The sequence below is a fragment of the Chrysochloris asiatica genome, unplaced genomic scaffold, assembly GCF_000296735.1.
Source record: "Chrysochloris asiatica unplaced genomic scaffold, ChrAsi1.0 scaffold00001, whole genome shotgun sequence".
NCBI classification, from domain to species: Eukaryota; Metazoa; Chordata; class Mammalia; order Afrosoricida; family Chrysochloridae; genus Chrysochloris; species Chrysochloris asiatica.
Window position 1 is genome coordinate 1,711,906 of NW_006408519.1, and position 23,556 is coordinate 1,735,461.

General features: G+C 39.0%; 1 protein-coding gene across 2 annotated transcripts in view; it reads right to left on the reverse strand.

Annotated features, from left to right (window-relative positions):
• Positions 1-13,749: 13,749 nt before the first annotated feature.
• The window catches only part of RRM2B (ribonucleotide reductase M2 B (TP53 inducible)), a 65,332-nt gene continuing 55,525 nt past the window's right edge, over positions 13,750-23,556 (reverse strand). Inside the window, exons 7-9 of one of the 2 annotated variants that reach the window (XM_006830615.1) lie at positions 20,712-20,816; positions 17,196-17,309; positions 13,750-13,959 (exon numbers count right to left, since the gene is read on the reverse strand). In XM_006830615.1, the coding sequence (XP_006830678.1) occupies positions 13,807-13,959; positions 17,196-17,309; positions 20,712-20,816 (372 nt within the window). In that variant the 3' untranslated portion in view covers positions 13,750-13,806. The remainder of the gene's footprint in view (positions 13,960-17,195; positions 17,310-20,711; positions 20,817-23,556) is intronic. The other variant, XM_006830616.1, reaches the window with a different exon arrangement.

Here is a 23,556-nt window from a genome sequence, read left to right on the forward strand (position 1 = left end):
TGTGGAAATACCCCCATCTAGTCCTGGTGTGGAGTCCTGGTGTGGCATTGTTGATTAATGTGCTGGACTGCAAAGTCTGTTTGAACCGCAAAGCTGGTGGTTCAAACTCACCAGCTGCTCCTCAGAAACCCTGTATAGGGTCACTGTGGGTCAGAACTGACTCGACCGCATTTAACAACAACATTAAGTCCTGGTGTCGTGCTGTAGGTTAATGAGCTGGACTGTAAAGTTGGTTTGAACCACATGGTTTGTGGTTCAAGCTCACCAGCGGCTCCTCAGAAACCCTATACAGGGTCGCTGTGGATCTGAACTGATTCTACATTGCTTAACAACAACAACAAAAGTCCTTTCTATAGATACTGCCCTTCTCAGACTGAGCTGGACAGTAATTCAAGTATCCAGGGCCAAAGGAATTCATGGGATCCTGGCTGGTAAAACAGACACGAGCCAGAACATCACCCTTTCTTTATTGCAGCTCCTCTCAGAATGGGCCAGAGGGTTGTTGTTGCTAAGTGCCATCGAGTTGGTCCCAACTCATAACGACCTTTCATTGGGTTTCTGACGAGCAGCTGGTAGGTTTGGACCAACCAAACTTGCAGTTCAAACCACCCTTGTGGTCCGGTGCTTTATCCTACAGTGCCACACCAGCACCCTCTTTCTGCCATTTCTTCCCTCCCCGCTCCCATTCTCATGGATAACCAAGGTCACAGGTGGTCTTCTGGTTAGTCCAGACCTCCTGACGCCTCACCCTCACGTGGCTGGTGGTTTTGTGTGTTGTTGTTTTGGAACTGCTCAGCATCTGTTTATAAAGAGACCCTTCTCCTGTTTGTTGGGCTCCTGGAGAGCAAGGCTTCTTCCCATGGGCACTGTCACTAGATTGTCAGCTCTACACAGCCATGGGTGAAACCCCAAAGGTTCCTGCAGGGCGTTTGCAGTTCTACAAGGCTAATGCTGATCATGAATTTCTCATTCCTGTCTGAATGCTTCGCTAATGTCAAGCAGCTGAAGCTCATATGGAAACAGAATCCTTTACAATCTCCCTCCTCTGCTCCCACAGTGAAGGCGCATAGCCTCTGAGCTGCAAAACCAACAGCTCAAGGGCTCCACCATGAGGAGGCAAGGGAAAGAAACTTTCAGCTAAACAATTCCATCTTCTTCCGGAGCAGAGCCACCACAGGCACCAAAGGCTAGAACAAAAGGTCAAAGAGGCAGACAGGACACAGTTCTGGCCTGTTTGGTTCAGAAAGGAACTTGCTCACAGTGCCTCCCCCTGAGCCTCTTTGGCTTCACCCAGCCCCAGGGAAGGCAGGTGGCCACAGCAGTCTCCTTGGGTTTCTTCCAGGTACCATGCAGGTCTTGTGGGGGCTGGTGTCTCTGATTGCTACACTGGCAGCAGCTGGCAAGATGTTGGAGCTGTTCTACCCTTTCAGAAAACTAGATGGAATTCACTTTGCTAAATTCCCCCTTCAGCTCTTGTCCACCAGATCCCCTACTGACTGCAACAAGAACCACCTGGCAGCTGCTAGCAGGCTGCTTCGGTGTGGGCCCTCACCTCTGCGGCCTTTCCCTCAGGGCCTCGGCCACACCAGCAGCTGCTGCCTCTTGCCAACCCCACCCAGGCTGCATAATCTTTTGACACTGCCCTTAGGCCTGGGATCCTGGGCCCACTAAAGTTGCACTCATGTCTTGGTTGGGGAATTCCAGGGAAAGTGTGAGCTCTACCTAAATCACTTTAGGAAGCAGTAGAACCTTTCAAAAATGGGGGAAATAATACTTAGTTATTATACAAGGGGGCTTCACAAAGCTCATGGAAAAGAATTCGAAGAATGGAATATTTCCATGAATATTTTGAAAGCCCCTCATATGGCTATTGAAGAACGGACACACTCCAATTGTGGTGTTGGTGAAGAGTGTTGGTTGTATTACAAACTTTCAGAAGAACAAACCAGTCAGTCATGAAGGAAGTACTACCAAAATGTACCTTAGAACAAAGATGGCAAGACTTCAACCGGTTTACTTTGGTCACATGATCAGCGAAGACCAATCACTAGACAAGGAAATCATGTTTGATAAAGTAGAGGGTCAGCAAAAAAGAGGGAGAGCTCAGTGACACAGATCGGCCTAATCGCTCAAATACCCTCACAGCCGTGCAGGACCTAGTGACACTTCTTCTGTTGCATGTTAGGTAGCTATCAGTTGGAGCCGACTCAAAATAACTGCCAGAACCACCACCCTCCATGCCTTCCAAGGTCATAGGTCATGGCTTACTGGTTCGTAGTTCTGATTTTAGTGCCTAGACTTGGAAAGCACTAAATAAATACAAGAGGAAGAGGGATGCAAAAGTGGGGGGTGGGGGGGGGGACTTTGTGTTAAAATTTTGTAGTCCAATGATAAAGCTGAGTATCTGGCAACGAGTAAATGATTAATTTCTGCCACATACAGAAAGACATGCTTGGAATTGATTTTAATTCAGTGATCTAACAGCTGGTTGCATCTGGATGCTGTCTAGACTCTGGCCCTTGGAGAATTGTACGAAGGGCTGTCCAAGTTCTCTGAAATTTTAGGCTTCAAACCTGAAGATCTAAACCAGCAGAAGGTAGACATTAGAGGTAGGTGTAGTTTTATGATCTGGAATTTAAACAATCAGAGGCAAAGCATGTCTTTATTTGTCACTGTTTTCTTGTTCTGAGTCTGGACAGAACTTCTTGGGAAACTCCAACCAGGACAACTTTCAACATTTCAATGTTAACATCTTAGATGTAATCTAAGGTTTCCAAAATTTGTCATTGGCATCACTGTCAGGAGTTGTCATTCTGGGATCTACATGTACTACTCACTATTTAAATAGTATCACGTTTTACTTAAATAAACATTTCCAAAGAGTTTTATTGTGTAAATGTGATTGGGAAACCAGTGGCAGTTATTCATATAATTCTGATGTCTAAAAACACCAATTACTGCCACTCCAGGCAGGCCCCGCCCGGCACACTGGCCCTCTCCATTCCCTACACAAAGCGATGCTCCTACCAAAGGCAAGAGCTTGAGGTACATAGAGGCACCTTCCTACGCTATGGAGTGTGTCATGGAGATGCAGACAGACGTCAGGACAAGTCACATCCCACAAGTCTGCCTGAATGCCACCAAGAGTCAGAAGACCACATGCTGGGATCTCCAGGCCTTCTCAGTGAAATGATGATGGCACTCAGAGCATTGGCACCTGGGTTAGAATACGGCCTCTAACATTTTCCAGCTGTCTGGTGTTTGGCAAGTAACTTCTCTGAACCCCTGTTCCCATATTAATAATATTATTTGATTACATCACAATGCCTCATAAATAAAAAAGTCAGGCCAGGAGCTGAACTCACCCTGTGGCTGAAGTTTCAATCAAATGAAAGCCAGGCCTATAAGGTGAACCATAACACCAGGAGGTACATGATTCATCACACAAAGTCAAGAGGGTACATCAACTCAGGAATAAAGTCAGAAGGCAGGAAGGGGCGGGAACGGAGATGAATGGAACCGGTAAACACAGGGAAGAAATGGGAACAATGCTACTACATTCTGGGGATTGCAATCTGTGTACAAAATGTGTATGAGCTATTCACCGGAAACCCAATATGTTCCATAAACTTCCACCCAAATCACAATTTAAAAATCACTAAAATTATTGTGATCTCTTTATTAGTTGTGAAATACATATATACATTTTTTGTGCCTAGTAGCACAACAGTTAAGTGCTCAGCTGCTAACCAAAAAGTTGATGCTTTGAATCCACTAAGGCAGCTCTGTGAGAGAAAGCCCGGGTCATCTGCTCCCATAAAGACAAGAGGTCAGAAAACTCTATGGGCTATTTCTGCTCTACGACAGTCACATGGGGTAGCTATAAATCTAAATCAACTCGGCAGCACCTAACAATTTTCAACATAGTGAGACAAGCATAGTTTTATTTTCAGAATGCGGCTTGGACACTACCAATAACGTTGAGGGACTATTTAAAACCCAATCTTGTTCTCAGGTATATTGGAGAATGCTTTTTCCCCCAGGTTGTCCATGATGTCTAAACACCCTGACCTAGAAACATAAAGAGAAAGCAGATGTGGCTGTGGGAGTTGGCACAGGTGCAGAAAGCCCTGATGTACTATGAGCGTTACCTTGCCTAAACAAGTCACCGAGAAAGGTCACACACAAGAGAAAGGACTGCTGATTTTCTATCTCAGGATGGTTCCTCATTGCCCTTCCCTCCACACCTCAACTTAACCAGATTTAGTACGTCTCCCCTCTCCTCATCCCATAATATCCCACATGGCCCCACTCCTGACCCAGTCTCACTGCCCTCCCATCCAAACCTTTGCTCCAATCCTCATTCCAATCTGCCTCTACATCCCTTTGCCACCTTATGTTGTCTGAAGAAGGGCATTCCTCTGGGAACTCTTCTTGTCATACTCATTTGTCCTCTCAAATGAAGCTTTTATTTTCTCATAAACCCTTGGAATACCAAGCACATGAGGGAAAGCAGGCTTGGGTTCTCTCCGATCCCATTCTCACCTCCAACCCATGGATCCCCCACTCTTACGTAGAAGTCCTGCACTTTTGAGAGTTCTACCTCAACAACACCCCTGTCACCTGCTCTTTACCTTGAACTCTGGCTAATCCTCTCATTCACCTGTGTGTTCGCTCCCCTGCCCTGGAGGAGTCTTGCCTTCTCACACCCTTATTCAGATCTTTGCCAAAAGATTGAGGGTGGTTTTTTTTTTTTTTTTGGCCAAAAACATCTGTCCATAGCTGCTTCTAGAAATTAGTAGCTGTTTCTCTTCTGCCTTCCAAGACTTATGTGTATTCCTCTAAATAGAATCTAAACTGGAACCCTGCTAGCAAGGAATCTGGAAAGGATACTTTGCAGACAATATTAGCCTTTGAAATATATTGTTGTTTTTAAGTGCCATCGAGTTGATTCCGACCCATAGCGACCCTGTATAGGGTTTCCGAGGAGCAGCTGGTGAGCCTGAACTGCCAACCTTACAGTTCAAACGGCTTTGTAGTCTGGCACATTAACCCACAGCGCCACACCAGGACTCCTTTTGAATATACAGAGAAACATTTTAAAGGCAGGCTTGGTGCTGAGTGTTTACAAAACTATAGTAGCACATTTGACACTTTGGAAAATTGTTATCACCCAACCTGAAAGCTACATTATAGCTGAACCATTCACTGTAGTTCTACCTATGAGAGCAAACATCTGACTACTTCATTAACTATGTAAGTTATGAAGTTGTATACAAGCATTTACATATTGAAATGCTTCTATTTCCTGATATTATAATTAAGGAAATATACTCATTTATGAAATTATATGTAGAGGCAAGGCCTATTGTCTACGAATTTTATTTCAGGATAACAAGGGGCTAGAGAATGGTTTTTCCTGAGGACATAGTTACTAATGCCCTTCTGACGGGGTTGATAAGCATGATTCTAGACATCAGGAGCTTTGTTGTTGTGTCTTTGAGTTGGTTCTGACTCAGTGACTCTGTATTGAGTTTTTCAATGAATAGCTGCTGGGTTTGAACTGCCAATCTTGTGGTTAACAATTCAGTGCTAATCCCACAGCGCCACACCAAGACTCAGGTACTTTTAACACCTCACAGAGCTTATAATAATACACTCATGTGATTCTTTGACTATATCTCACCAGACCCTGGCAGGGGTAGTATCTCATTGTGCTCAACTTGTACAGTGCCTACTCCGTAGTTGGCACGCAAATAAAATCTGTTAAATCAATGAATTGAATACTTCAGGGATTATCACTTACAAGGAGTTCTGGTGTGGTGCTGTGGGTTAATGCGCTGGACTTCAAAGTTGGTTTGAACCTCAGGGTTGGTGGTTCAAGCTCACTCTATACAGGGTTGCTATGGGTTGGAACCAACTCGACAGTACTTAACATCACTTACAATACTTTATAAGTAGTCCTTTTATCAAACCGCCCTTGAATTATCCTCATTTGAGTTGGATCAATAACTGCTATACGCACAAATACCCTAATTCTTTGAACCCTTGTGTTTTAATTTGGATCCTTTTCATTGCAAATCAAGAGACCTAACTAGAGCTATCATAGGAAAAAGTGGCCATTTACTACCCTGATAATTAACTGGTGCAAAGGGGGATAGAGTTGAGCCTCACAGATTAATATTTGTTTTTATTGTAGTCTGGGTGAGAGTTTACAGACTATTATTACAAAGTAGTGTTCCATTCAATAAGTTACATACATTGGTTTCCTGACATTGGTTGCAGTCCCCTTAATGTAGTTAACAAGGTCTTTTCCTCTTGCTTTGTCATTAAAATAAATGTGCCTTTTCCAAAAGTGCTACATAAGGACTCTGGTCCAGCCTGAATTACCTGCTCAATCCTGTGCCCAGATGAATGAAGTGATTAGGACTGGCAACCCCAGGAGAAACATGCCACTGGAGTGGGGGCAGAGCTTGCCAGAGGTTGCCAGGCTGTTATTCTCAGAAGGGAGGACAAGCAGATAGTCTCCTCAAACACTTTCTGATAGTAATGACTCCAGAGAGCAGAGATGACCTTTGTATTATGAATTCTATTGCCAATCCTTAGGCTCTAGATTTACAGTGTCCATTTTTCTCTGCTGACTCTAAGAATGTTCCTTGTATGTCCACAACCCACAAAGAAACATTATGAGTACATAGTTATCTATACCTACAAGTGGAGTCCTGGTGCGGCACTGTAGGTTAATGCGCCAGACTGCAAAGCCGTTTGAATTGCAAGGTTGGCGGTTCAAGCTCACAAACTGCTCCTTGGAAGCCCTATACAGGGTCACTATGGGTCGGAACCGACTTGGCGGCACTTCACAACAACAACAACAAATCGATAATACACATATTCCTTGAGAAGGGTAACCACTGCACCTACTCACAATAAACATGCACAAAATGATGTACCTATGAGACAGTTTATTTCAACACAGTAAACAAAAATAAAAATGTTTTATTTCTCTGGAAAATAAACAAAACCTTGACTTAGATATATTGGCTTGATTGAACATATTTTAGTAAAAAATGTTAAGGTATACTGCACCTAGTAAAGCTTTCTATGTACACAGTACATACTAAATAACTAGGTTAAATAATGAGACATTTGGAAAAAATAAAACACATTGCAAAAAATATAGTCAAATAGATAAGTTAAGAATATTATGAGCTTAATCAGAAAAAAATCTTTAAATTTTTATATTCTCATATATACAAGAAAAATCATTCATCTGTCTTCAATTTCTACTTATATTTTATCAGAATTTAAGCCCAAAATTTAGAAATCTGACTCCTTTCTTCTTAAGACTTCAGGAACATCAAGATCTCCTTCAACCATGAATCTATCTAAAAAGAAGCAGACCACGTAAAGAGTGGGAAACAGAAAGACGCACAGGTTTCACCTCTGGGCCATTCAGCCAACCTCTGCTGTGGATGGTTTCCTGAGTCAGTTACCAATTCACTACACTTATTTCAAAACTACTGCACACTGTTGTAATTTGGCTTTCACACAGCCCAGCAGCAGTTTTCTTTATCATTAAAAATCAATTTGTGAATGAAAATGCACTCAAAATATATCAAGAATGTAAATGTACGAACCAAAAACCATAAAACCCTCAGAAAAAAACATAGGTGTATTGCTTCAGAACTTAATTTTTAACAATGGATTTTTAAATATGACACCAAAAAGTATGAGCAGCACAACAGAATAGATAAATCTGACCTCATCAAAATAAAAAACTTTTAACAGAGGGCTTTAAAAACAAATTGAAGATAGTGAATAATTGATATCATGACTAGTAGCGCTGTCACAACTGTAAAGGTCAAAGTTTTGCAACAAAAAGTGGGGAGTAGTTAATTTTATAGTCCAGAACAGAGAACCCTAGGACCATCAAAGGAGAACAGCACACGTGGAATGTGGGCCCCTATCCAGAGAAGCAGCAGGATGAGAAGAGCATGGAGAGAGAGGGCAGCTGAGGACTCTGATTCATGGAAAGAGAAAGGCTGTGTGCTGGCGGCCAGGTGCTGGTGGCCAGGGGACAGGCTTGCAGAATGTGTCCTTTGGTTGTTTCAATGATTATATATTCTTGAGTGTTTTTGTGTATCTCCCCCGCAAAAAAAACAAAACAAAAACAGAAGGAACAGAAGCAAATACCATTGAATGAAGAAGCACAGAGGAGATTGTAATCATTGCAATGAAATGATGAGTGTAAAACTAATGTTCACCCATATAAACTAATCACTCAATTCACAATAAAAACTTTTTTTAAAAAAAGTATCATCACCTAATATACCATTTAAGTTTAATGATTACGTCTAACATGCCAAAAAAAGCCCACAAAAAACAAACTGAAGAGACACCTACAGACTGGGTGAAAATTTGAGGAATACACAAAGAACTCCTATACTTAACAACAAAAAAGACAAAGAAACAATCAGATAATGGGCAAAGCTTCTGAATGGACATTTTACCAGAGAAGAAATACAAATGGCCAACACATGAAAAGATGCTCAACATCATTCGTCATTGGGGAGATGCAAATCAAAACCACGATGAGCTACCACTTCACCCCATGAGAATGGCTAAGTTTAAAAGAAAACAACAAATGTTGGCAAAGATGGAGAGAATTTAGAGCACTTCTCCAGGAAGTCCACTCCTAGGTGTATACCACCAAAGGAACTTGAAAACACCAACAGAAACCAACATGTACACCAAGCTGGATATCATCTAAATGTCCATGAACAGATGAATTAATTTTTAATGTGCTATATACACAGTACTTAATAACAACAACAACATATACATACAATGGAATATTATTATTCAGCCATATAAAGAAGTGAAGTCCTGATGTATTCTACAAGGATGGACCTTGAAGACATTGAGTGAAGTAAAATAAAATAAAAGGACAAATAATTACATGACTGACCTCACTCATATGAAATAGTTAGAATAAGCAAATAGATAATATAGACAACAAAGTTAATTAGTGAGGTAGTCCTGGTATGGCGCTGCAGGATAATGCACTGGACCACCAGGTTGGCTTGAACCGTGAGGCAGGTGGTTCAAATCCACCAATCACTCCTCGGAAACCCTGTACAAGGTCACTATGAGTCAGAACTGACTTGATGGCACTTAACAACAGCAACAACAAGGGTATGAGGGATAGCTGGTATGGTGCTTGCTGTAGTAGGATCAGCACCAGACTTCAGGCCACAAGGTCGGCAGTTCAAACCCACCAGCTGTTCCTTAGAAACCCTATACAACATTGCTATGAGTCAGAATCTACTCAACAGTGCTTAACAGCAACAACAGGGGAAAGAGAGTCATTGTTAGGAAGCATTGAGCTTTTGTTGATGGTGATGGAAATTTGGCAGTGCATATTGGTGACGGTTGCACAACATGATTAATATAACTGGTGTCATGCAATTGTACATGTTTTATTTCTGTGTGAGAAATGTTAATTGGAAGGTATTATGTTATACACTGTATGTTATACCTATATATTACAATTTAAAAAAATCACATTTAGCCCTTCGTTTAATACAAGGGCTTCAAACAATTTGTGGAAAAATTCTATTATCCCACAAACTTTTTGAAGCCTCCTTATATACAGTTGAAATTCAGTACTGCATAACAGTGATTTAGCATATTTACATGTAAGATTAAAAATTCTACATATTAAATAATTTTTTTGTATATATGCAAACTGCTATATTTTCTCAATAATTTTTTCATGAAAATGCTAAAAGTAGAAACATTTGTATGTTCCAAAACAAAACTACTGAAATAACTTTATATATCAACACATGATTGTGGTAATCTTATAAGAATAATTATTTATCGTTATATATAATTGAATAGCACAGCTCAAGCTGTCTGAAAACATAGCCCAAAATGAATTCCTAAAGTCCTCCAAGCCATGACTGTATGTCTACAATGAAACATTTTTAATAAATGCAGTATCATGTATATCATAGAACTACGTTTATGATGTTGTTGTTAGATGCCGTCAAGTCAGTTCTGATTCCTAGTGACCCTATGTACAAGCGAACAAAACACTGCCTGGTTCTACACCACCCTCCCAATCGTTAGCCTTGAGTCCATTGCTGCAACCACTGTGCAGATTTATCTCATTGGGGGTCGTTCTCTTTTTCTCTGACTCTCCTATTTCACCAAACATGATGTCCTTCTCCAGGACTGGTCCCTCCTAATAATACGTCTGAAGTATAAGTGACAAAGTCTGGCCATCCTGGGCTTCTAAGGAGCACTCTGGTTGAACTTCTTCCAACACAAATTTGTTTGTTCTTTTGCCAATCCTTGGTACTTCTAATGTTCTCCTCCAACACCATAACTCAAATGCATCAATTCTTCTAGGGTCTTCCTTATTCATTGTCCAACTTTCACATGCATATGAGGCAACTGAAAATACCATGGTTTGGGTCGGGCGCACCTTAGTCCTCAAACTGACATTTTTGCCCTTCAACACTTTAAAGAGGTCTTGTACAGCAGATGTGCCTAATGCAACAATACATTACTGGATTTCTTGACTGCTGCTTCCAACAACATTTATATTCCTAAATAATGAACTTAACTTTAATTACTATGGCAATCTTTCAATATATATGCAGTAAAAACAAAAAACTCACAGAATTAAGCATAGTCTGAATTTTTTTAAGCTACAAAATCATATTAAAAGGAGATTCTACAACCTGTTGCTAAGAACTAAGAACCTAAATATTGAACATACTAAATACATGTAAGCAAATTGGAAACCTGAGAAAGGGTAATGAATACCAAATAAGGTAATGTGTGAAAAATCTAACATTTCAGTGCTAATATTTCTGCATCTTAATAGTTTCATTGTTACTATAAATAAACTTCACATGTAGGCATCTGAAATTACCTCAGAGAAAATTTTGGATTAAAAAAAAAAAGGAATACATACTATAACTTTTTGTCTTTCATTCTAATGTCATTATAGATAGCATGAACTTTAAATGTAAGTTAAATGCAGATCAATATCTTTGAACACGTTTCCTCAATATAGTTCATATGTTTCTCTATGAAACTTTGATAATTAGATTAACATAGATGGTACTTTAATTAAAGCAGTGACATTATAATTAAAGTATGTGATACTTTAATTAATGAGAGAATGTTGTTGCTGTTGTTAAGTGCCGTTGAGTCAGTTCCAACTCATAGAGACCCAATATAGGGTTTCCAGTGAGCAGCTAGTGAATTTGAACCTCCAATCTTGTGGTTCAAACCGACTTTGTGGTCCAGTGCTTTACCCCACAGCAAACAGGCAAAATCAGATCAAGATGGGTGGAAAGGGCCAAACAGACGTGACAATCTCTAAGAAAAAAGTGTACTGTAGGGACAAAGACTATGAGCAGATCTTGGCCAAGTCATTTAAATTCCGTGAGCCGCATTCTCTTCATCTGTAAAATTTAAGCAATAGCTGCTCTCTCAAACTCTTAAGGATCAAATGAGACAATGTAAAAACAGTTGGCAAACTGCAAAGTAGGGTATATAAGCCAAAATATCTCAAATTTCTAACAAAACCATGGCCTGTTCACTTGAGTACTCCTCTAATTTTGATCAGCTAGTGATAATTATGCAAGAATGGAACAAAATTTGATATGAAAAGAAAATCTCTAAATTTTGACTTCCAGAATTTTGGGGAACCCATACTGCTTGATGGAACTTGGACTACCTCTTGCCACTTCCTAAAGGTAACAGTGAGCAGGCTTCTCAGAGAGCTGGGTTCCTGGCCTTTCCTCACCCATCCCCTTCACCATCTGCTAATATAGCACACACAGTTTCGTTACTAGAATTGTATCCTGTAACAGTGTGAAAGAGGCCAGAGCACACAACGAAAATGGGCCGCTGAGGCCCATTACAGGCATCTTACTCAGCTTGACACAAATCTGAATGGATCCATGACCCCTATGAGGTTCTTCCTTTCTTAGCCCACAAAGCCTTCCACTGTGTGCACATGGTTCGACTAAAAACCCCAAATTGCCATGGAGTGGATCTCTACTCAAAAGAACGCTACAGGGCAGAGCAGAACTGTCCCAGAGGGTTTCCAAGGCTGTAAACCTTCAGGGACTCACGCGGCCACAGCTTTCTCCCATGGGCCTGCTGGTGGGGGTCTTGTCACCAACTCCAGCGGCTGAGTGCTTTACCCATTGTGCCACCAGGGTTCATGGAAATGGTTCTAGGCCAGCGTGTTCCAAATTGTGTTCTGAGAAACACTAGTTGGTGAGATTTCAACAGGTGAAATGAGGCTTGTGTTAAGACTGGAAACATAAGGTGAACAGATGTAAACACTATAGGATCCCTCAGGCTCTTTGAGGCACACTCGAAAGGAGAAGGGAATGTGCAGCTCTCTCAGACTTGTCTGGCCAGAAAAGCCGTCTTTCCCCACAAAATATCTAAAGAGGCTAATAGCTCGGGAATGCTTTTTGGGAAATGATGCTAATTCATTCTGGTTCTAAACTTCCCAGAGTAGAGTCTAGCATAGTTCACCTGTTAATAATCTAAAGGAGGAAACAGGCCGTCTACCACAGTAACCTTCAGATCCCACACCAGGAGCATCCCTTCCAAAACAATCTTTGCTACAGATGAGGAACTCTAAGAAGTTCTTCTCATGTCAATGAGAATGATCATCTTCCTAAGGAAATCTCTATACTCTCCTCCAAAACATTAAAAATATAAAGATCTAATTATTGATAATAGAACCTAGAATCACAATTACTGTGAAGAGGTAGGAGGGTTTTACCACACCACCACTGCAATTAACACTATATGTGTGTCAAAGGAGGATAGGCATTGGACTCCTAACTACAAGGTCAGTGGTTCAAATCACCAGCTGCTCCTTAGAATCCTTATCCAGGGTCGCTGAGTCAGAACCAAGTTGACAGCACTTACCAGCAATGTAGCAGTAAAGGAAGTGCCATGGCTCTGGAGGATGAGTCCTGGACTGTGAATCACAAGGTCAGTGGTTTGTGAAAACCAGCTGCTCTGCTCTGTAGGAGAAAGATGAGGTTCTCTGCTCCCACAAAGACGCACAGCCTCAGAAACCCTATACATGGTCATTAAGAGTCAGAACCAAATCAATGGCATATAACAAGAACAACCTAACAATAATGATAATTAGTACTGGGAGTAACAGTTTAAGCATTTATGTCTTAACCCTCATACCCACTCTATGAAGTTGCTGTTAAGTGCTGTTGAGTCGGGTCTGACTCATAGCAACCCTGTATAGGGTTTCCAAGTAAGGGCTGGTGGGTTTGAACTGCCGACCTTGTGATTAGCAGTCCAGTACTTCTCCTACAGTACCACACAGGGCTCTACTCTGTTAAGGATTCCACATTCCATTACACCCATTCTAAAGATAAGTACACTGAGGTTTCAAGAGATTAATGGATTCACCAAGAGTCATAAAAAGTAGTAAGGACAGAACATCAAACTTAATCTGATCCTCATCTCATGCTCTTACTCACTACATTTTATATTTTAGTGATAAACTCATCCTGATTACACACTGATTGTTAAACAAAAAAATTAGAATGTATTTCTACAAATAAAATTTGATTGAAATTTGGTTTGGTATTCCTTTTAGCCAAATTCCTACCTATTCCCTTAAAGGGGTTATGTTGGCTGTATGTGTGGGGGGATGGGGAGTTTAGAAAAAGAGGGTAAAAGCAGAGAAGAACAGATTACTATTTACACATGACACGTTTAGGAATGGACAGGGATTTAAAACTCTGCATCCAGTGTGAAGACATTGTCTGTGGTTTCCGTCATAACTGCAAAACGCTGATATTCGGAAACTCGTTTTTCAAAGAAATTTGTTTTTCCTTCCAAAGAAATATTTTCCATAAAATCAAAGGGATTTTCTGCCTGAAAAACCTGAAAAGAAAAGAAAAGTTATTACATATTCTGAAGTACACAAATTATATCCTACAAAAAGAACGGTGGGTGTCTGAAATAACTAGCCACCTAGGATCTCATTACTTCCCAAGGTCTGGTGCCACCACCCAAAGTCAGGCTGAGACAGCACTCGGGCTAACAGTTTTGACATGACTGAGATCATCCACTAACTTTGCCAAGAAACTAAACTAAACTATATACGTGTTGAAAATACTTACTTTGAATAGGTGAACTGTATGTATGTTACGTGAACTATGTTTTAATAAAGCTTTAAAATGTATGTATATGTTTTAAAAATTAAATGCTATGAGTGTCTGAGTTGTGGGATTTCTGCAAAATTTCCTGTCAGAAATTGTTTGTTGAGAGTGAGTGAAAAGTTGCGTTACAATGCACAGCAAGATCCAATGGAAAGAGCACCAGACCCACAGAGAATGGCTGAGTTTTGGAAAGGAGACCTTTAAAAAAATCTGATCTAATTTATCCACACACAAAGTAACCAAGACCTCCCTAAGTTAAATGGCTTGTTCTTGACATTCGTTGCTGTTGATAAATGTCATCAAGTCCATTTCACTTCACAGAGACCCTATCTAGGGTTTCCAAGGAATGGTTGGTGGGTTTGAACTACCAATCTTGTGGTAAGCAGTCCAATGTTTATTCTATAGTGCTATACCAGGTCTTTCTGGAATAATGAAAGCACTCAAATATTTATATATTTACATTAAACTAAAAGAGAAGTTAATAACATCATTAGCAGGACCCCTATTTTAAATTATGTATAAATGACAACAATTTGATAACTTAAGGAATCCCTTATTTTACCAAAAACTGTCATTATAAGAATAATTCTTCTAGCTTCTTGAGTTAAAGTTTAGTTCATATGTTTTTTAAATTGTTTTGTTTTCTTAATATATGCCTTCAACACTATCATTTTTCCTCTGAGAACTTCTTTGGCTGTATTCTCCATGTTCAGATATACAGTAATCTTATCATTTATTTCCAATTAGTTTATGTTTTAATTTTTATTCTGCTCATTTTAAGTGATATATTCTCAATTTCTAAGTGGAAGGAATTATTTTGGTTATCAAGTAGAAGGAATATTTTGGTTATCTTTTCTTGTTAATTTTTTATTTAACTGCATACAACAAGAGGTCTATTTAATTTCTGTTGTTTGGAATTCACTGAGATATTTTTGAGGCCTGTGGAAGTTTTACATTGTGTTCAGATTTTCTACTGCAGGAGCCACAAGTTACATACCTACAGTTAGCAACCTCCCAAAGGAAAAACTAGCAGTTTCTAACAAACAAGAAACCAAGGATGTGTGGCTTGAGGATAGAGTAGAAGGTTAAAGGGCAGTGAATTTACTTTAAAGTTTTATGTAAGCTAATTAGATTTCCTGTAACATGCATATTTGTATAATTTGTACACAAATGTATTTTTTTACAATTATAATCCTGATTTATCTCACTAGGTATCAGCAAACAAAGAGACAATCTTGCAACTAAAACAATAAAATACAGTTTAACTTACTAAAAAAAACCTTTGTCCCACCTGACTCCTCCTCACAGTACTTCTGTGGTTTTGAGAACATAAATGCTTTACCAAGAAAGATGCTGTAGGATAAGCACTTGACCATTAGGTCGGTTTGAACCACAAGGTCGGCAGTTCAAGTCCACCAGTCACTCCTAGGAAACCCTATATAGGGGCGTGATGAGTCAGAACCGACTTGACGGCACTTAACAACAACAATAACAATGTTTACCTAAGCATCATGGATGCGATATGGCTTTTCAATAAATACAAGTTAAACTTATGTGTACTTGTGAAGAGATCATAACTTATCATTTCTAGTTGTTGTTAAGTGGGTTTCAATCGCTGAATTTGCAGTTGGCAGTTCAGTATTTAACCTACAGTGCCATGCCAGGACTCCCCACATAGTTTAATCAATAATAACTTTTTGTGACTATTCCACTTATGTTGATTACAACCTAACTATTTAGTGTGCATTTACCATATGTCTGGCACTATTTTAAATGCTTTAAAATTATAACAATTCATTAATCATTTGTTGCATTATCATCTTTATTTTATAGATAAGAAAACTGGGATAGAAATTAAGCAGTTTGCCTAAGGTCACATAGCTAGAAATTGGTTGAACTAGGATTCACATCCAGGAGTCTGGCTGTTGGTTCTATAGCTTTTATCATGTGAAAGCCACATGTCTTCATGAAAGGCAGGTGTATTACTTCTGGGAAACAAATGTCAGAAATAACTTCAAATTAACTGAACTTAAAGGGTAAAATTATGACAGGTAATGTGTTCCTAATAACACTATTTAAATGTTAAATCAAGAATTACATTATAGACACAAGAGGATTTACATGATAGAAAACACATACAAATACAAGCCAAATCAATTTAACTGAAGATAATCTTATTAAATAACAAAAATAAACTATTCTTGTAAAGTCAATTCTGACCCAAAGGAACCCTGTAAGACTGAGTAGAACTGCTCCATATAGTTTTGAGAGCTGGAGTCCTGGTGTGGCACTGTGGGTTAATGCATCAGACTGCAAAGCCATTTGAACTGCAAGGTTGGTGGTTCAAGCTCACCAGCTGCTCCTTGGAAACCCTATACAGGGTCACTATGAGTTGCAACCGACTCAATGCCACTTGACAACAACAACAATCTTTATGAAGTCCTGGTGTGGCGCTGCAAGGTCAGTTTGAACTGCAAGGTCAGCAGAAACCCACCAGGCGCTCATCAAAACCCTATACAGGGCCACTATGAGTCAGAACTGAACTCAAGGGCACTTAACAACAACAATCTTTATGGAAGCAGACTGCCACATCATCTCCCAAGGTGTAACTTGTGGGTTTGAAACTCAACCTTTAGGTTAGCAGCTGAGTTATTAACCATTACACTTCCAAGGCTCCCAATTATATTACATGTTGTTGTCAAGTGCCGTCAAATCGGTTCCGACTCATAGTGACCCTGTATGGGGTTTCCAAGGAGCGACTGGTGAGTTTAAATTGCCAAACTTGTGGCAATTTATCAGCCTCCCGCTTCTGTTAAAATTTCGTTTTAAATTTTAAAGGATTTTGTACATTGAATTTATTCATGTAAAGCATGTTACACATGCTTTACATGAACTATAATACTTTAGGGGTCTCACTTGACTATTTTAGTTACTAGTACACCATGTTTAACCTGTTACCTTTGAAAATCCGAGTTCCACAAGTAATCTGTCTGCTACAAACTCAATGTATTGTTTCATCAACACACAATTCATTCCAATGAGGCCAACTGGTAAGGCTTCTGTTAAAAACTCCTGAAATAGGAATAAACACAGGACAAAAGACAGAGATACGACAATGAATAAGTGAGCATTTTCCAAGAAGGGGAGCTTTCGTTTTAAGTTTTATTAATTTTCCAAGACACTCAAGGAAAATATACTAGTATGAATTTTTCAACATGGCAAGTGATATCCATTTGCTTTAAAATACCTGTGGTATCACTAGTCACATTATCTCACAAGAGTCAAAATACTGTTAAATTAACTAACAAATTGCTGTTATTTTAAACAAGTAGCACAATGAAGCCTTGAACTCACATTGTTTCTCAATAGGAAGAAAGAGGCGCTTTATTCTGAAATATCCAATGGAAGATTTACCTTTGCCCTACATTCTAATTTAGAATCATCAAACATGATTGCCATGGGCACATGACTAGGGAAGACAGGAAAGAGAAAGCTCAATTTATTAAGAAAGCATATGAGACAAAAACAGAAAGGGATCAAAGGGAAAGAGAGAAACTGAACTCCAACTAAAATGAAAGACAGAGGTAAAGCATTAATGTACTAACCACTTCAGATTTAGTTCTCAAAATGATTAAAGACACTAAAATGTGTTTTAAGCCATTTTCCCTTCCCAATATGAAAAGTGCTCATAGTTAACTAACGCTTTAGGGATCAAGGTCACCCAGAGACATGTAAGAAGAAAGCCTGGCAATCACTTCTGGAAAATGAGCCACTGAGAATCTATAGCACACAACTCTACTCTGACAAGCATGGGGTTACCTATTAGATGGAACTGGTTTGTTAGTTCGTTTGTTCAAATATGAACGCTGATCAATAAATTTGTAGTGTATAAAAAACAAAGTTTGCTTTGCTTTCTTTTTTTGAGACTTTTTGTGAAATGAGTGGAGGTTTACAGATCATCAGTTTTAGATCCAACAGCCCACACTCTTAGTTTCCTCCTCTCAGTGATTGCAATCCCCTCCATGCAACAACAGTCATCTAGCTTCCTCCCTGTGCTCCTGATTTCCACTGCACCCTCCTTCCCATTCCGTCTCAATTTTGTCCTTAGGTAAATGTTGCCCTTTTAATCTTGAATGGCTGACTATTCCATGGTGAGCAGACCTTTCTAATGTTGTAACCCCTATACACCTATCTACTTCTTGGCTGAAAACTGGGCCACAAGGGTGAGTTCCATTCAGACCTGAAATGTGGCCAAGGGTCACAGTCTAGGGTTCCTCCAGTTTCTTTCTGACCAGTAAGCCAGGTTGTCTTGTTGTTGTTTTTTAACTTCTATTTGCATTTTATTGCAAGCCTAATTTACTCCCAAGCCATAAAGTTTTGTATCTTCAGTTTCTTCTGGGATATCTTTTTCTTCTGTGCAACCTCCTCTTCTGGTTTAGGAACAATGTGTTCCTTTTCAGTCCAGATCATCTCAATATGTCAGGGGGACCTCAAGTAGGGGTTGATCCGACCATGAGTTCTGTAAATTTGGCGATGCATCTTGGGGGCTTTGTTGACCTGGATGTGCTCAATGACCAGAGAATCCACATCTAAACCCTTGAGCTTAGCATTGCTCTCTGCATTTTTAAGCATGGGCAGCAAAAATTCAGTGCTGTTTTTGGGCCACCAACCCTGTGTCCAACCCTACTGTTGGGCCTAGGCACCCCTACCAACTCTACCACTGTAACATCAGAAGGTATACATTGCTTCAACAAAGTGACGTTTTATACACACATGATGAATTTTCAGAGATGCATACCCTTGAGGCCTTGGCTGTTTCACAAGTGTTCTTAAAATGAACCCAAAGATTTGAACCTCTTGATTTGCATGATTTTGTGGGGTTTTCTGGGTCAAATGAGTAACAAACCATTGTGTGAGATTACCTTAGACCACTTACAGGATGAACAAGCCCAATTGTTTTTAATAATTTGAGTTTTATTCCACATTTTCTTCCATTTTCTCCAGGACCCTCTAATATGATCCCATTCAGTGTCCTTGCTAGTGGTAACCAGGCACCGTCTAGTTCTTCAGGTCTCAGAGTTGTGGTGACTGATGTTCATGTATTCCATAGGACCACTGGACTGTTTGAGTCCATGCATTTTCAGTTTCCAGCACTTTTCTTTCTTCCACACATGGAGAGACCAAAAGTTGTATCGTAGATGGCTACTCATAAGCTTTTAAGATTCCAGATGCTACTCACCAAAGTAGGATGTAGAACATTGTCTTTTTGGACTGTTATGCCAATTGACCATGATGTCCCTGGAGTTCTCAGATTCAACAACTCATTGCATTAAGATGCTGGGCAATGTCTAAGAAGTTTTCATCATTTTGCCTGTTGTATGCTCCATTACATTCATAATCATGTTTCAGGAAAGGTAAATATCCATGTACAAATATCCTCTGACAAATCCTTATTTATTCGTGAGTACACTCCTACTCTCCCTACCATACCCATTTAGCCTGTGTATCTGTCCATGTATCTGCCCGAAGCACACTGTTGTTAAAGGCTTATGTATGTAACAGTATTTTCCTCTAGCCCCTTTAACCCTTGCATTCCTCCCTGTGTCTTCACCTGTCTTCATCATTCTTCTGCCAACCATCCTCTTGTTGTGTACTGTGTAACCCAAGTTAACAGGTGTCTAGTCTCCAGACAGTGAATTACTCCCCCTTCCCTCCCACTCCTGGTAATCATAAAGGAATGTTTAGTTTGCTTTATTTTAAAACCAGTTCTATAGATCAATAAAAAATATGTCTAAGTGGAGCACCAGCTCATTATAGTCAGGCATCTTCATATTTTAGTAAATTAAGTTTTACTAGTCACAAAAGCATTTGTTCCTTCACTCCACGCATTTGGTATATGCTTCACTCTCAGAGGTTACTAAGACTACAAAACCAGTAAGACACTATCCTTGCCCTCCAGAGTAAAAACTCTAAAATTATAAAGCCATAAAATAATTATAGCTTTATATTATAAAAATTATAAAGTAATTCAAACAGTTGGTTGTGATGTGACATGAAATTGAACAGATAGATCAATGATACAGAAAAGAAAGCCCCAAAGCCAATTTTAGTATATATAAAATCTAAATATATAATAATGATTAACTTAAAAAAAAAATTACAAACTTACTTACAATAATTGCAATACATTGAGTATTGATATCAATTAAACCACAAAAGACAGAAGGAGCCCTGGTGCGGTGCTGTAGGGTAAGCACTGGTTGGTGGTTCAAACCCACCAGCCACTCCTGGGAAACCCTATACAGGGTTGCTATGAGTTGGAACAAATCAACAGCACTTAATAACAACAACAAACCATATAAATAGTCAATATTTGTTTTGACCTACAAAACAGCTATTTCATATGAGCTAACCTAATGTAATAATGGTACAAGCATAGAGAGCTATGCTAAGTGAGCAAGCTTCCCCACTTACCTGCTCAATTTTGACAGCATTAACAATGATCTCTCTGACCCTTTCTTCTGAAGGCTTGTTTACTAAGTACTGAAACATCAGGCATGCAAAGTCACAATGGAGTCCCTAAAATAGGAGAAAAATACCATTAACAATTAACCTTCAATCATCTATTTGAACAGTGAGGTATCAGGCATTGCATAAAGTAAGTTCAGAAAGAGTAACAAGGAACTTCTGAAAAATAAAAGAGGAATTTAACAGGGCCAGAAATATCTTTCCTTCAAATTCTTCCTTTAGAATGCCAGTACAATAACCTATAATGAAACATTCTCAGTGTCAACAATTTTAAGTTCATTAATATTAAGGACGAATTCATCAACAACAAATCTACAACCAGCAAAAGCATTTTGCAACATAAAAGAAAAGCAAAACAAGAAGAGTTGATAGAAAATCCATCAATTTTTAAATTTCAAAAAAATTTAAGGAGTGATTGAAAAATATTAAGTATTTTAAGAACAGGTGAAATACACTAAGAGTTTTCAAAATGACAACATTTACGTTAGATACAAATGTTATTATTGTTATTGTTGTTGTTAAGTGCCCTTGAGTTGGTTCTGACCCATAGGAATCCTGTACAGGATTTCCAAGAAGCAGCTGAGGGGTCCAGTACACATCCTACAGCACTACACCAGGTAAGAATAGCTCAAGATAAAACCAAATTCAATTCAACGAAGCCAAGACTTAAGAACAGCATTAGAAGCTGTATAAATCATAAGTTACACTACAAATAATTCAGCTGGAGAAGAAAACAAACTTGTGGAATTCTTGAGAGCAGAATATTATATAAATAAAATAAATGTTACAAAATAGAATGCAATTGGAGAACAAAGCAAGAAGAGTCAACCTCCAATAATCAGGAATCTATAAGCACACACACACACACACACACACACACACACACACACAAAACCAACTGGAAAACAAAAGACAGTTTTCAAACTTTCAAAACAAAAAAGAAAAAGAGGCCAGAGACAGAAAGATAGCGTTCCAAACAAAATTAAGTCAGAGACTGACACCAAGGCAGTCAAATAACATTTCTAAACTACAAAGAAAAACGAGTAATTTTCTAACTAACGTGGGAGGAACCTGGAGGCACTTTATAAAGGATTACTAATCAGAGTTGCTTAGGTTTTTCTAAATGCATCAACAAAACCCAAAGATAATTGAAAGGTCAGACCCTCATATCCAAGGTTGTACTTCAAGGATTATTTACTTAGTCATCATTCCCAGAATAAACCATCAGAAAAAAAATAATAAGACCTTTTTAAACAGCTTGTCTTAGGAAATTTACAAGTGAAATAGCTTTCCCATACTCGACTCTAGGGGATACTTCAAATTACCAAAGGCTGGATTTAAAGTAAAATGCTGAAGATGTTAAAGGAAGCATTTCTTAGAAGTGACAAGCTAGCTATTGTTAGAGAGATGCATACTTGTTAGTATAAGTGAATAAATTTAATTCTGAGGTTTAAAGCAATTCCAATAAAAATCTCAATGGGATATTTCACATTCAAAAATTTATCTGGAAGTGTCCTGAAAAGGAGACGCTGAGATCTGCAACCATTCGGGAACCATGAGTCCTGCTGAGGATGCGGATTCTACAGGCAAAATCTAGAGGACTTTCTAGAGCACTTAGCAACAACATATAAGAAAGAGGGGAGCATGGTGGCTCTGTAGGATAAGCACTGGTCTGTTAACTACACAGTCAGTGCTGTGAGCCCACCAGTCACTACACAGGAGGAAGATGAGGCTTTCTGCTCTCACAAAGATTTAGTCTCGGAAACCTTATACTATACCACTATGAGTGGGAACCAACTCAACAGCACTTGACAACAACAACATATAATAAAGAAGGCAACGAGAGTTGATGGAGAAAGGATAGAATTGGAAAAACTGCCCAAGAGTAACTGAAATAAAAATAAGTTAAATTCTAACACCATGTTGTTGTTGTTAAGTGTTGTCAAGTCAATTCCAACTCAAAGCGACCCTGTATAGGGTTTCTGAGGAGTGGCTAGTGGTTAGCAGTTCATGCTTATCCTACAGAGCCGTACCAGGACTCCATATACCACATACTAGTATGAACAAATTCCAATTGCACTAGACAGCTAAATGTTTAAAAGTCAGGAAGGAAATATATATGATTATTAGCCTTATGTGTGGATGTGGACCACATTAAATTTAAGGTTTTTATATATTAGAAGAAAAAAAAATTTAATTGAAAAGAAAAGGACACTCAAAAGTAACAAAATAAAAGGATTTTTTTAAAGCAAAGGACAAATTGGGGGAAATATTTGTAAAAAATAAATAATAAATTCAATAAGTAGACATTTGGTGGAAGAAGCTAATCAGTCACTGCGTAACACTGGGATTATCCCAATGACCTGGGCAACTGAAAACACACAAATCATAGAAGACAAAATAGATGATTGGGACCTTCTAAAAATTGAACACTTATTTATGTGCATCAAAAGACTTCACCAAAAGAGTAAAAAGAAAGCCCAAAGACTCAGAAAAAATATTTTGCAATGATATATCAGACAAAGGATTGATATCTTAAATTTACCGAAAACTATAACACCCCTACAAGAAAAAGACAAACAACCTAATTTAAAAATGGGCACAGGACATGAACTGTCCCCAAGGAAGATACTCAAGTAGTCAACAAACATATCAAGAAATGTTCATGATCATTAGCCATTGGTGGTAGTGTGCTGTGGAGTCAGTTCCAACTTATAGCAACTCTGTATAGGGTTTCCGAGGCTGTACATTTTTATGGGAGCAGAAAGCCTCATCTTTCTCTTGCAGAACC